The sequence below is a fragment of the Rhododendron vialii genome, chromosome 6a (genome assembly GCF_030253575.1).
Source record: "Rhododendron vialii isolate Sample 1 chromosome 6a, ASM3025357v1".
In the NCBI taxonomy this organism is placed as follows: Eukaryota; Viridiplantae; Streptophyta; class Magnoliopsida; order Ericales; family Ericaceae; genus Rhododendron; species Rhododendron vialii.
This window is the reverse complement of record NC_080562.1, coordinates 40501520-40516880: the sequence shown is the minus strand read 5'-3', so window position 1 is coordinate 40516880 and position 15361 is coordinate 40501520. Positions and strand designations below refer to the sequence as shown.

Sequence of the window (15361 nt, the reverse complement as noted above, 5' to 3'; positions counted from 1 at the left end):
TTTTCTCGTGGAAGGCAACAACTAACAAGCCTTAACCTGCACAATTGAAATCAGATGGTTAAAATCTAGGTCACATAATCATCCAGCAGGACTTTCTACCCCCGTTCTCAATCATCGCTTGACATTTCCGCTCTTAATCCTCATTCTAACGAAGGTTCTCTCATTGCTATGAAAGACGAATAATGAACCCCCTTTTTGCCTTTTTAGTTTCCAAAGTATTAGTAAGTTGTCAATTTGGTCCCCAATGCATGAATTTAGCCAATTTAGTCCCCAATGTTTCAAATGTGTGCCAAAATGGTCCTCCTCCCCAACGGCGTTTGCCTCTTCCGTCAGAAGGGGGGCATGAATGGTATTTCACCCCCTTTACACGTAACTTATGCCTAGTTTGGCATTATAAGACAAACGGCTTATTTTTTTGGACAAAAAATTGCATTTGTTAGTTTTTAGTCTATTTTTCGAGAATGTTGCTTCTTCATGACGAGAATAATCTAAAAAGTAAAAAATTAAGATCAAAATCTATTTTTTTAATAAAGAAGAAAAAATTGGCTTATCGGTTTTTCTTTTGTCTTTATTAAAAAAAGATTGGGTTTGATTGTAATTTTTTTTACTTTTCAAATTCCTCTTGTCATGAAGAAGCAATAATCCTTAAAAAATCGACAAAAAACTAATAGATGCAATTTTTTTTTGAACAAGGACAAAATAAATAAGTCGACAAAAAAATCACGAGTAAACAAAATCTCTCTCTCTCTGTGTTTTCTTTTGAGTGTTACAATCTATATAAGAGGTGGGGGATGACATTTGATAGGAAAAAGCTCTCCATGAGAAGGAAATGTGTATAGGGGTGAAATACCATTCATGCCCCCCTTTTGACGGAAGAGGCAAACGCTGTTAGGGGAGGAGGACCATTTTGGCACACATTTTAAACGTTGGGGACCAAATTGACTAAATTCATACATTGGGGACGAAATTGACAACTCGCTAATACTTTAGGGACCAAAAAGGCAAAAAAGCCAATAATGAACTCAGTTTCTTATAGTAGTTGAGAATATGAAAAGATATGTATGTTAGGAATACTTCAAAAAGTTGAGATAATCTTGATGCGTGCCTAGCATTTTTGAACGAACTCAAATGACATAGCACTATAACAGCTTATGATATGAAACCTTCTGAAATTAGAATCGGGCTTTATTCTAAAAGAACCGACCATAGCCAAAGATCCAGCAGCTAATTAATATAGGGCAATAACACTTCCAAATTCACCTATACCATAAACTTATCCAATGTACACTCGAGATATTCCATAGAGGTAAATCTATAGAAAGGGATAATGACACTTCCTCCTACCCATTTTATTTGCTTGTTACATAAAATGATGAAATCAAAAGCATAATTTGAACGAAGATTTAGTGAAATACAATTTGGTCAAAACTTGAGCTTTTGCATACTTGAAAATGTGATGTCATAATCAGTTTGCAGAGGATTGATTGAATGCGGATTTAATGAAATACAGTATGCATATAAATATATATTCACGGAGAGAGAGAGAGAGAGAGAGAGAGAGAGAGAGAGAGAGAGAGAGAGAGAGAGAGAGAGAGAGAGAGAGAGAGAGCACGATTGGTGTTCGTTTTTTTTTTTTTGAACGTTGGCACTCACAGAAATTCCTACTATATGACAGACGTGAGCCTTTGTCAAAACGGCTTCGACCACAGGAGGTTTCTCCAAAACGACGTCGCCATACTCGCAAAACTTCACGTCTTCAACCTGCCAAGTCATTTGAAAACGAGAATTTGTCAAATTGTGAGTTGATTCTGGTTTTTTTCTACAATCGAAATCGTTCATGTTTCAGATCTTGTCAAGATCATAAACCATGTTAAAGATTATTTGAATCAAATTCCTATAAACATAGGATCGTAGACGATAAGAATGAATTTGTTTTTCTGAAAATAAATTTGGCAACACTGTATCAAAACCATTTTACTGGAAACGGCGACGCTCGTAGATTCTGTACAAGGATCATTCTATATGGACAACTGTAGCTCTAGTTTTTCTTCAGAGTACAGAGCTTCCTGGGAAAGCTTTCAATGCGAGTTTTGCACACTACTCTGGCTACGTCACAGTCAATGAGGAATTTGGGAGGGCCCTGTTCTATGGGTTTGTTGAGGCTGTTTAATGAACGTTCTTCTTAGCCCCTGGTTCTTTGGCTCAATGGAGGTGAATCTTTCAATTGGGAAGATACCCTTTTGTTCTTGCTTTTGACTTTAATTTGCTTTGTGGCTTTGGGTCCTGGATTTTCCTAAATTGTGTTAATTGGACATAGTGTTAGTACTAATAGGCAAATAGTTTTCTTGAAAAGTTATGATTTTGGACAGAGTTTCATCTATTGTATATGTTCATTAACTTGTATCTATTATATTCACCTATATAGGTTATCAAATTAAATTTAGAAGGCATATACTCCAGCAGTAGTAGTAGTACAATATAATCACTGCTAATGATTTCCTATGTATTAGAAACAATAGCCCATATTACCAATTCTAAAAAGAAGAAGAAGAAAACAATGGCACTGGCATTTACACTGATCCCAGCTCCAAAATGCTCCATGGCAAATTAAGTTTCAATCGTGTAGCTCCTTGACCAAAACAGCTTTTATCATGAAGTGCTTACGCAAAAAAATTGCATGAAAGCGAAAATGAGTGAGTGAGAGAACCACGTATTGGAAAAATGGTTCCAGGCAGAACAAAATGGTTAGGATCCCTAGATTAAGGCTCGTGACCGAAAAATTTGATGAGGGACAGAAATTTAGTGTGTTCCACAACTGACAACAAGGCTAAAATTTTCCCAAGGTGGTAATTGAGTACAGAACTTCAAACAAGTTGCAAATCCTGGATTTTGTTGTATTTTTTGCTTCATGTTTCTGATAATTGTTTCATTCTGTGTCTAAATAGTCAGTCTAGCTTTACATTAGGGTATAGGAAGCCACAATCTACAGAAGAATTTACAGTATGGTTCATTATATCTTCCAAGCCATACTTGAAACTGAAGCCCAAATCTCTTAACTTCTTTGAGGAAATCTCCGACGGGACAGAACCATGTTCTTCCTCTACAAGTGCACACCTGAAAATAGAGAAAGAGATATAACTAAAAACATTATTTGATTTTTTACATCAGTACCCCCAATTTCATAGAAAGAAGTACCTCTGCAAATTCGAGAAAGGATATTCTTTAGCTAGATGATCAACCAGTTCACACATTACACAGCTGCGGGCGGAGCAAATGTATCGACCTTCTGCTCTAGCATGCTCCATGAGGAACATGTGGGCACTGCATATATCTTCGACATGAACTAAAGCAATTGAACCCATTCTTGAATTCACAGCAGATAAGATTGAAGAGAACATAGGGTCACCTGTGCGTACCCAAATCAAAATGTTAGAGAACATAGGGTCACCTGTGCACAAACATAGCATGAATTCCATTAATTGCAGGCTATGGAAAATGTTAATGCTTCATTCAGGATCCGTTTTTTAACCAATTATCTTTCATGAATGGTGGAAAGAACAACATTTAGATGTAAAGAACATCAGCCTGAATATAATTGGGACTCTCACTCTTTGGATCAATTTAGGGGTAAGTTAGGATACTGGGAATGAGTAGGAGCTGCAGGATATGGACGTTTTTCGGTTATTCTTCCACAAGAATTCTATTGGCTATATGTCGTGAATTAATTTTACTACAACTTTACCAACAATGACAGCCATGTTTTCAAATTGACCATGAACATGATGCTATTGTATGTATTGTTCAATGCAACAACATTGAACATAGATGAAAGCATGATCACCTGTTATTGGTGACAAGAGAACTCGAACGCTTGCGGGAACCGTTTTAGTGAGGAATGAACCGGCTACAGTAGTGGTTATGACTGATACAAGATCAACTTTGTTCTGTTTTGCAAATTGGAATGCTGCCTCCTCTGTTAGAAGTTTTGAAAGTACATAAATCTACAAAAGACACGAGTCTTCTAATATCAGAGAACTAAAAGTCAGGGCAATTGTAAGAGGATAGAAAATGAGAAAGGGAAGGGAAGGCATTATTACCCAGCCGCTAGCTTTTGTTTTCCAGACATGATCAACAGGAGTCTGACATGATTCATCGACAACGTTTCTCCAATTTCCAGAGCTATCTTTGGCAGTCAAGGTACTGATGGATGATGTGAAGACAACCCTCTTCACAGATTCTGTTTTTGAACATGATTTGAGAAGGTTTAAGGTTCCACTGATTGCAGGCTCAATGAAGTTTGCACGGGCATAACTATCTTCAAATTTGCAAAAGAAAACCAAGTGTGAAACATTTCCATCTCAGTAATGCCATACAAATATAAGCAAATCAATTCGGAGTGATGTCACTACTCTTGACTTCATCATTTTAGAGCAAAATTTCCATCTAGATGTCTTGAAGTTACTGAACGACTGTCACATCATTCTAGCCAAGAATTACAGTTAAGAATCACATCATTCCTGCTATTTATAAAGCTCAGAACATCAAAAGAGTGTCATGTCATTGTCATTAAAAATTGTGCGGGTGGCTTATAATTACGCAAATTTCACGAAAACCAAAGTCTCTGTATGGGTGGCTTACAAATGCGGAAATGCCACTGTCATGTCATTCTGATAGATAACTTCATAAGAATCCTACAAATAATAGAGTTTTGTTTCCAATTATCATCTGTTCAAGCTGGTCTAACAAGCTCAAGAAGTTGAAGATAGTAGAAGTATGTAATACCAATGTCCTCATTTGCTGGAACTTCAAACTCCATTGAAGCTGCAACATGGAATACACCGCTGCAGCCTTTCACTGCCTCATCAAAGCTTCCTTCTTCTTGCAGATTAGCTCTGAACACTCTCAAGCGGTCACCGCCACTCCACAATGGTATCAGATGCAACGCCTTTGCTAAGATATTTTAGCACAGATGGCATTTCAGATAACTCAAATATTAAGGAAAAAGATGGCATTATAATACTGACAGGTCCTGTTTTCATTAACTAATTTGAGAGTAACTGTTAAAAAGCGGTTAGTAACTTAGTACGCTAATTTCCTATACAGGAATGTTTCTTTTAAGATATGGCAGAAATGGAACGATGTTTAGTTTTTCCCCAGAAAGTAAAAACCCTTTGGGATTTGTTGTAGGATTATGACAGGTTAAAGAAAATAATTGGAAAGCCAAGAAAATTCAGCCTTTTCATTTCACATTTTCCTTTCTCTCCACAAATTCTTGACCCAAACACTACATAATTGGCCGCAATCTAATGTTCGGAGGTAAATGCAGCTTTTACTGTTATGGAAGTAGGAACCATGATGCAACTCCTTAATAAGAAAGATGGCTTGCCTATAAATCAGTTTTATGCTAAGGTCTGGAAAGTTTCAGGGGACAGAAAAGAATTAACACTGTATGTGGACCGATCAGAGTTGCTATTGCTATGGCTCATGCTTGGAATCTGAGTAGAATGGTTGTCGAATCTGATTGTCAAATGCTCATTAACCTTCTATCTCAGGCTGGATCTAAAGGGCAATGGGAAACTCAAAACATCGTTAATGCTATCATATGTTTTAGCATGCGTAGGTTGGGTTTACGCTGAGGTGTGCTTGCGTGTGAGCCGGAGAGGTGCAATTGGTTGATGATTAGTGAGGAGAAAGGAGGAGTAATCTTGTGGGGTGAGAGAAGGAGCAAGAGGTACAGAAGAGACAAAGGCAGCGTGTCCCTTGTTTCTTCTGCGGGGGTAGTGACCGGCTTTTCCTAGATTGACTGGATGAGATCACCTTTTCTCGGGGGAAGAATGTTCTCCTTTCTCAAATTCAGTACTCACCAGTTTCTCTCTCTAGAAAAAGTCAGCACTGTCAAATTAGGGGGAATGTCAAAGGTATTTATAGGACACCTAGGCCTAGGTCAGGCCCATGACGGCGTCCCTATAAAATCCCAACGCATGTCCCTACTGTACCTCTGGGTCTTGGGGAAAACGCAGTCTCTCGCGGACTCTTCCCGCGGGAGAGCCGGATCCCCGCAACGCAACCTCCTTCCCAAGCCACGAGAATCTCCCCCATTCCCGTTGGAGCAAGGTCGCGACCCGCGACGATTGTTCTCTTGCTGCGGAGCCCTTCCTTATGGCCCGGATGGAACTCTAGAGATTCTTTAATTGAGTCCCTCTCTTGTAATTCTGAAATCGTAGCGACTCGCGGGACTCGATCCACGGTCTTCCGCTGCAGAGGCCGCCTTGGTAGTGGGGCTCGTCTTCCTTCCGCTAGCTTTGGCGGACTTCCGCGGGCTAAAGATTCTGTCCTGCGGAGGTTGCTCCCCGCGGACATCTTCCGCAGATACTTCTCCAAAATTTGTACATGTGTTCTTTTGTAATTGGGTGGTCAACCGTCTTTTCTCGGTCAAGATTTGACCAAAGTTTTCCTATCGCGCGGGCCTTGCTGCCACGTGCCCTTAGCCAATTGGTGACCAAAGTTTTCCTATCGCGCCGGCCCTGCTGCCACGTGCCCTCAGCCAATTGGTGAGTCAAACCGTCTTCTTGGGTCAAAGGTTGATAATTTTGACCGCAACTACAACATGTTTCTTAAAGTGGCGCAATCGGGCAGCTAATGTAATGGGTGTGCCCATTGGCCTGCCCACAAGTCTAGCCCTGTGTCCCTTCCCTATATCGCCGTAGCTAATCCGCCTTCTGCTCATTCTTTTCTTTCGGTTCGACAATCAGGGTGTCAGCGTACGCACAATTCAGACTAATCCCCTCCCGTCCCGATCAAAGGCAGACTATCCATGCCGAGACTAAAAGATCACAAGAAATCACTTTCTTGCAGCTTAAGCCCAAAAAACGAACGTGGTCAAATTACGTGGAGAGCAAACCCACCAATCAACCATTGATGTTTTGGTTTGAGGAAGTAATAGAGTACTTCTCCATTAATTTTACTTCTCAAGGCAGTAGAAAAAATGGGAAAAAAGTCCATTGGAGCTGATACCAAGTTATCTAAAAACAAATGAAATAGAAGGGGATGGGTGGGAAGGGAGACAGACAGACCAGGATCACGGAGCGTGGCATGAACCGTGTAGCCTTTTCGGAGGAGAGACTTGACCAGCCATGAACCTATGTACCCTGTTGCCCCAGTTACACAGTAGCTCAGCCCTTTCCCCTTTCCCTTCCCCCTTCTTTCTTCTTTTTCTTCCATCTTCCCTGTTGATTTTCTCTCTCAACCCCTCTCCAATGGCATAAATAAAAAAAATATAGTAGTATATGTCTTCAACTGTGCATCCATGATACGTGTTTGTTTATTCCTCCCTCTGTTACATATTGATTGTTTATTCCTCCCTCCCTTACATATGGTTTATTTTGGACGCACATACTGACTTTTCAAGAAATATCACTTTTAGAGAGGCAAATTTGTTGACTCTGATGAGGGAGTCCCCTCCGAGGGTCTGCTGACACTAATTAAGCGATAATTCAAAATAAAATACTGAATTTTAAAAAAGAGACGAAGGGAGTATATAATTTTGAAAAATTTGTAACTAATTAAATTTATCAAACAAAATCTATATTATACATAAAATATATTATAAATTTAAAAATATAGACAATTTTGTAAGAGGTCTTAACGGTAAAAGTGGAGGACCGAAGGGAGTAGAACTTAAAGCATGTCCTACCCTTGCCCATTTTCTTTTGGTAACGCGGGTGTTCCAAGTCAACTCGTGTGCACTTGGAATTAGTAATTTTTATAGTTCATCCCACAACAATTTCACATGCTTATGCATGTGGCCGAAGAGAACCCGAAAGTTTTTGGAAAGAAGAATCTAATCTAAAAACTTATTAGAGAAAAGAGTAGTGTTATGTGTACATATGAAATTGTACATACGATGTACATATAGCTTTTGTGAGGCCCATCTCAGGTCCCTCAAAGATGATTCGGATTGCTCATTATTTTAAAAACATTTTTTATGAAGCTCTATAAAAAATCAGCTCAACCCGATATTGATAAGAATTTTTTTCTGAATTTGTAAGGGCAAAACTGAGCAGTTAAGTAGTTTTACCCCCACAAATTCAAAAAAAATCCTTATCGATATCGGTTTGAACTGATTTTTTATAAGGCTCTATAAAAAAATATTTCAAAAATAATGGGCGATTCGAATCTTCTTTAACAAAACCCATGTGTACATTATATGTACAATCTCATATGTACCTATAGCTTTATTGTCGAGAAAAAACCCCTATGTCTAAGGTCTTGCCCATTTATTCACTTAAACTAAAAAAATTGAGTAAAAACACCACAAAATCAACTGCACTTCTTGACTCAAACTAAAACTATCAAAGTGACTTTTACTCAAATTTTTACCTCAAACCAGGAGACTCAAATCATTACTCAAAATTTAGTAGGCTTTTTCATGTCTCTCTAATTTACACTGCCATTAGTGAAACTTTTCTCAACTTTATGCTTATATTGGAATTTTTCATTGGATTGCTTCGTACCAAATGAACCTTTTCTCCCGAGAGTATCCATTGTTATTTGGTAGCAGTTGTGGTAGCAATATTTTTTTTTGGTCTCGATGCTTGTGCCCTAAAACCAACAATTTGAACCATTATCTGGTCGAGTATATATATAATTTTATAAGCAGTAATCATACATGATCACTAGTCACATGATTGAAACATTTTTATCTTGAAGTTCATTTTCAGAATTATACAAAGTCAATAAAACTTTTTTTTTGGCTCATTTGGGTACCAATGTCCAACTCAGTTTGATAAACCTAACTTTCTATTACTCGACAAATTTTTATGAGATAAAAAAAATGAAAGGTTCTAATCATATTTTTATATTTTTAATACCCGAGAAAACACAACCGATCCCATAATCTTGTACTCCTTTTTTTTTTTGAGCTCGATCTTCTTCTTCTGCTCCCTTGTCCACCGTTGTTGGTCCATTTTTGTACTTTCTGTCGCTCCAATAATCCTCCCTCTTTTGACCGCTGAGAGGTACCGAACTTTTTTTTTTTTTTTTAACCATTTCTGTGGAGACCGAACCTTTTTTTTTGAAAAAATAATTGCATAGAGCACAAATATGGAAGCAGACACCAAGGCTGCTTTGCTTCTAATTGCGATGAGCAGAAAATGTTTTACAAAGAAAAACCAAAAGCAACCAAAGGAAAACATATGCACAAACGAGAAAATAAAGCATCACCATTCAAACTTCATATGTATCAACTGCACTATCCATAGACTCCACCCGCAGGTGTTCAGACAGTGGACTCCGGCGATCTGGTACGTCCCCATTGGCGGTAACCTCATCTGGAGTCGCTGACAAGGAATGCCGGTGATGCTTTCTATTGTGCTTTGATTTTACGATACGTGACAACACTGGCACAATGTCCCTCATGGAAGGCCGTTTTCTTGGTGCGCGTTTCACACACTTGTATGCAAGACCTGCCACGTCGTTGAGTTCTTGCTCGTCGAATTTCCCCTCCAGATGGGAGTCCACAATCTCCTCGCACACGACTTTTTTCCCCTCTGTATTCATTGCTGCCTATCCATGACAAACACATTGAATAGGCGGTGATAAGGTTCAAAGAATATGTCAAGAAATCGTACAGAAATATGTGAAAGTGTATTGAAATGGGTGGAATATGTTTTGAAATTTCAGCAGTGTGCGACTATACACTTTGTACAAATGTTTACTAGCACCACTGTTTCCTTTAGATAACCAGCAACTACCAAACAACAGACAATGAACTACTAGTTCCAAAGTTTTATTGTGTTTCCATCACTAAAGCAGCTACCTATTTGCCAGCCATATTTTGTTAAGTTATTTTGGACTATAATTGGCCTAATTTCCATAAAGAGGGAGAGAAATCATACAAGTTCAACGTACTCCATTAGACCCTGTTGAGGATTTCTGCCTGCAATGAGTTCAAAGAGGAACACTCCAAAGCTGTAAACATCACTTTTCTTAGTGAAAGTCCGCGTCGAAATATATTCTGGATCAAGATACCCGAAAGTCCCCCGTACGTTGGATGCATGTTTGTCGACCATCTCTTCCCTAGAAAGCCCAAAATCAGCTACCTGCTTGAAGCAGTATAGTATGCATTCAATTGCACAAAAAGCCCCCCAAGACCATATGTACTTATAGCTTCTTTTTGCCTCTTTTCAGAAAGCATCAGTTGGAAAAATATACCAAAATGGCCAGATAAAGGAGCCTGATGTTAAGTTGTCATACTTGGCCTAAAGAAATAACAGTCAATAGAAGAGACATACCCTGGCTCTCATGGAAGTATCCAACAGAATGTTGGAAGATTTTATGTCGCGGTGTATCACAGGAGGAATAGCCTGAATTTAATAAAGGCAAGAAACAACACCAAAATAACAAGACCATAAGGCACATGAAGTGCATCATGAAAATACAGGAGCACTCTTGCTGCATTAGAAAACTGCTTACCCCATCATGAAGATATTCCAAGCCCCTTGCTACGTCTAAAGCTATTTGAACCCTTAAACCCCAACTCAAGGGTTCATGATTTTCCCCTGAAAATTTCCAAAAAAATTTAACATTGAAGAATAAAAACCATGCTATCCTTCTTGAAAACAAATATATACTGCGGCTGCAAGAAGTAGTGAGTCAAGTGACTGATGAATAATCATATATTTTCTTTAGTGCATTCTTTTGTAATAACTATTATTTGATTAGCATTTAGCACCAACTGATTCAGAGATTATAGTCTGAAAAAACATCATTCCTACACCTGTAGCATGACCCATGTTTCAGATATATAAGAAGGCTCATTTCTACACAGTGTATGAGCTCATCTCAAATTAAATCATGGCCGTTCAAAAAAAAAAAAATCTCAAATTAAATCACGAAGTATGAGCAAGATCCCCTTCTCAGGGCACATATGGGAATGATTCAAGATTTTCAGCTTTCAGTGTAAACAATTGCTCCTCTTATATATAGAGTTCATTGCCAGCTTACCATACAAATGGGAAGCAAGACTGCCGTTACTCATGTAAACGTAGATAAGCATATGCTGGCCCTTTTCTGCACAATATCCAACCAGATTCACTAGGTTTCTGTGATGCAACCTTCCCAATAACATGACCTGTTAACAAATAAAAATAACGAAAGATTTCAGGAACTATGTGAGATGCATTTATAATGGAGAAGTAATGTCTCTGAACTAGGGTCTAAAAGCCAATTTCGATTTGGTTTAGAAGCAGTTTCTAAATTTCTTAAATGTTCCAAGAGTGTCATTCATCAAAAAAAAGTATTAAAGAGGGTTTTAGGAAAATAAATTGCCAACTAACTAGTAAATGACCAGACGCGTTAACTTCACGACACATCTGTCTAAGCAAGTTGTATATGTTAGTATGTATTGAACTCCACATGTCTCAAGTATTTGATCAATAACCACTAACCTCTGATTGGAACTCTTTTTCCCCTTGTCTTGAATCAGTTGCAAGCACTTTAACAGCAACTGTCTCACCAGTTGACATCTGAGCTCTATAAACAGGACCAAATGCCCCTTGACCTATCAAGGTAGTAAAATTACAGGTTGCTTTTTGGAGATCCCTGGTAAGAAAAATTCAAGTTAACACCACAAACAGAACCAAAAGATGAAAATCAAAAGACAACCAGCGAAAGTAAGTTTGGCTTTTGTTTACAACAGGAAGTGAGAAACTGCAGCTATGATGATGCAAGGCTAAGTAGACAGAAACCAAGAAGAACTCCACAAGCATAAAACATAAAGCATCCATACTGTGTTGTAGACTTCATTAGTCAAACAATCACATGAAGTTAGTGTCTCAGATGATCATACGCGTATTCAAAAGTTATTAGCATCTCCGCCGCTGTTGTGAGAATAAGATAAAGATCCACTTGTCCAAATGAAAACTATATAGTCCACTGCCCTTTCTTTTACAACCAAACTTCTTATAACTAAACTCACATAGTTTAAATACACATACTCTTCACACTTCAACTCGTCATACTGAAAACTTCCATAGTTCTGTCCGTGTCTGAAGAAAATTAAAGTTATTAAGGTAATTTAATCAGGAAGTCTGTCAAAGGGATACCTGTAGGAATACTCGAGTATTCCAGAAGCAGAAACCACATTAGACTTTCTAGGTCCTCCAAATCCAAGCCACAAAGGCATGCCATTCTGTTTAGATGTTTTAGATGATTCTGTGCAAACAGAGGAGTCCGATAATTCTGTACAAGGATCACCGCCCTTAGAGCGGATTGAGATAGTTCCTGCCCTCCGAGAAGTACTAATCCCTATCTGCAAGTGTCTCCTATGGTACCTAAGGCAGAACAGTGCAAACACAGCCAAAAGAACTCCAATTACCACCCCTATGGAGATCCCAATTATCAGCCCAGATGATTGTACTTTCATCGCCTTGCTTGTGCTTTGCTATTCAAGCATCCAGTCCATCTACAAACCTGAAGTGATTTAAACAACTTTTAGAAGCACAAATGAGCAAATAGGTGTCAATTCTTTTCCAAGTGATTATCAAATACGTAAACTTTTTTCCCCAGTATGCATTTTGGCTTGCTAAGTTGGGCATTTATCTTTCAAAAAAGGGTCTAATTTACTTGAAGAGAAGTGACATAAACCTATTGGAAAGTAAGCCCAGACCTGAAGACATCCTTCCAAGACAACACTAAAGCTCTAAGTTGGGCATACAAGCCTTAGACAACAATAAACATCAATCTTCTTAACAAGCAATGATGCTGAATTTTCAAGGTAGGAAAAATTAAATCGGGGATTAAGCCAACATATTAACAAAAAACTTGAGGAAAAAAAAATAAAGATTACGGTAAGAAACAGTAAGCTCAAATAAGTCATTGTGTATGCAACTTCATCGATACACATAAAAATCCAGCTTTCCTAAAAAACACGACCCGTTCCCGTAAATTATTGAACTACCATAACAGTTGTGAATCCTAGTCCCAAACTTCATTTAGCAAGGCCATAAAATTCTTGGCCATTAGACCATAGACAAGTTCTACTTATGGTTGTGAAAAAAAAAAAAAACTAACTTAATTTGCTTTCCCCTTATGAATGACAATAGTAGGACAATATGAACGTGAAACCACTGAATTTCATTCATGCAAGACAGAATTCCTAATCTCTCAATTTTCTACCTTTGACAAGTAACAATAGGGATGGAAACACCAAGAGGTTGTCTTTGGCCTAACGGCATTAGGGATGCACTTAGGTGCTAGGGGTAAGGAGTTCGGCTCCTCTAACGTGCTAATCTAACTATTCAAACAATAGTAACATTCGTCGAGCAAAAAACAAGAAGAGCAATAGGGATGGAAACAACAAGAACAAAAACAGAAGCACTACCAGTGAAGAAAAATTCAAAGGAAAAACTACCTAATCAGAAGCTAGATAGATTCACTGCTCGATTAATCCATTTCTTATTTTGTTTGGTTGACAAAACAAAATTATTACACTAAAACGAGACTAAAACAAACAAGTCCAATACTTATTAACGACGGTTAAATACCAGTTCTCTGGCCATTCCATCACTTTTCTTTAACATCCAAACAACGGATTAGAGAAAAAAAAAAATGAAACCAAAAAAATAGCCAACGGACAGGAGAATGTCGAGATCAAGAATGAATGACAAAAAACTGAATAAAAAAACAGAAACCCATGTCCGAAAAGACGGAATTAGAAACGGGTGGGTACAAATTTGTTGCGAATTCGTGTTACCTGGTGATTGTGAGCAGACAGAGGAATTACTACCCAGAGAACAGGAAAGTGTTTCGAGGAAACAGTTTTGGAGAAACACAATTGAGTGAAGGAAATGCGAAGGTTGGGGGGAGGGGGAAGGAATCTGAGAGCAGATTACGGGAGAGGGAGAGGGTGGGAAAAATGATTCCGAGAAAACATGAAAAACAGAGTGCCCCAAAATACCCTTTGTTTTTGTTGGTTTTTTTGCTCATGTGTGAGGAGAAAAAATTCCTCGTAACCGCAAATCTAGTCCGAACCAGTCCGAATCCACGCCTTTGATTTAGTTTTAAGTTGAGTGACTTGGAACTGATTAAGGAGTTGTTTGATATCCCATATTTAGCACTTAAAATTGAAACAATTAAGTAATAAGTGATTAAGTAAATTTGATAATCATATTTTACATTACTTAACAGATTAAGTGCCACTTAAAATATAGTGTAAAAAGTTGATAAAAATTAAGTAGCTTTGAGCTATTTAATTCTGGTTGAATTCTTATATGCTTGCATTCAACCACACCACCACCAATCCTCCACCATCGTCGTCACTCAACCACCACCACCATAACCGCCACCACTTCCACCACCACTCCTATCACCATTCCACCACCACCATCACTACTCCACTACCACGCTATCACCACCACAACCATCACTATTCCACTACCACGCTACCACCACCACAGCCATTACCACCACAATCCATCACTCCACCACCGCCACCGCCACCACCACTCCACCGCCACCTCCACTACCACTACCACCACCATGACCATTACCACCAACACTACTCCACTCCACTCCACCCCCACCACCATCACTTCACCACCATGCTACCACCACCACAACCATTACCATCCACCATTAGTCCACACCACCACCACTACCACACCACCCCTACCACCACAACGCCACCATTGCACCACAACCGCCACCACTCTCACCACAATCACTACCACGATACCACCATCACAACCATCACTATTCCACAACCACCACTACCACACTACCACCACCATAACCACCATCACTCTACCGCCGCCGCCACCACCACCACCACTCCACTACCACAACCATTACCATCACCACTACTCCACCCACCCCACCCACCCCCACCACCATCACTTCACCACCCCCACCACCATGCTACCACCACCACAACTATTACCACCTACCACTAGTCCACTCCGCCACCACCGCCACCACTACCACCACGCCACCACCATCACTCCGCCACCACCATCACTACCACATCACCCTTACCAGTACTACCACGCCGTCGCCACCGCCACCACTACAACGCCACCATTGCACCACCATCATTCCACCGTCACTATCACACCGCCATCTCTCCACCGCCACCATCCCACCACCACCCTCACCACTACAATTCCATCACCACCACCACCACAATCACCAAAACTAAAAAAAATTAGAACTAAAATTAATTCATTGATTTTAATTTAATGCTTAATATGTTTATCAAACAGTTTTTTAACTTAAAAAATTCAACATTCAGCTTTCAGTACTTAATTTTTCAGCTTTCAGTTTTAAGTTTTATCAAATAGCCCCTAAGAAAATAAGCAATCGA

At 39.1% G+C, this 15361-nt stretch overlaps 2 protein-coding genes across 7 annotated transcripts; both read right to left on the bottom strand.

Annotated features, from left to right (window-relative positions):
- Positions 1-2873: 2873 nt before the first annotated feature.
- LOC131330412 (putative anthocyanidin reductase) lies at positions 2874-7289 on the bottom strand. 6 transcript variants are annotated; one of them, XM_058363975.1, is made up of 6 exons: positions 7074-7289; positions 4783-4950; positions 4098-4357; positions 3842-4001; positions 3196-3448; positions 2874-3114 (listed from the first exon to the last, which is right to left on the bottom strand). In XM_058363975.1, the coding sequence occupies exons 1-6, from the start codon at positions 7219-7221 to the stop codon at positions 2946-2948; spliced, it is 1158 nt and encodes a 385-aa protein (XP_058219958.1). In that variant the 5' UTR covers positions 7222-7289; the 3' UTR covers positions 2874-2945. The 6 variants fall into 6 exon arrangements, with proteins under 6 accessions (XP_058219958.1, XP_058219962.1, XP_058219960.1 ...); XM_058363979.1 differs by having other exon boundaries at positions 4098-4237; positions 7074-7288; XM_058363977.1 differs by having other exon boundaries at positions 3196-3406; positions 7074-7287.
- A 1812-nt stretch (positions 7290-9101) lies between these two features.
- Positions 9102-14013, bottom strand: LOC131330411 (calcium/calmodulin-regulated receptor-like kinase 1). The gene is made up of 8 exons (XM_058363974.1): positions 13754-14013; positions 12105-12471; positions 11448-11601; positions 11005-11131; positions 10474-10559; positions 10293-10364; positions 9897-10100; positions 9102-9564 (listed from the first exon to the last, which is right to left on the bottom strand). Exons 2-8 carry the CDS (start codon positions 12422-12424, stop codon positions 9226-9228), a joined length of 1302 nt encoding a protein of 433 aa, XP_058219957.1. The 5' UTR covers positions 12425-12471; positions 13754-14013; the 3' UTR covers positions 9102-9225.
- Positions 14014-15361: the final 1348 nt, after the last annotated feature.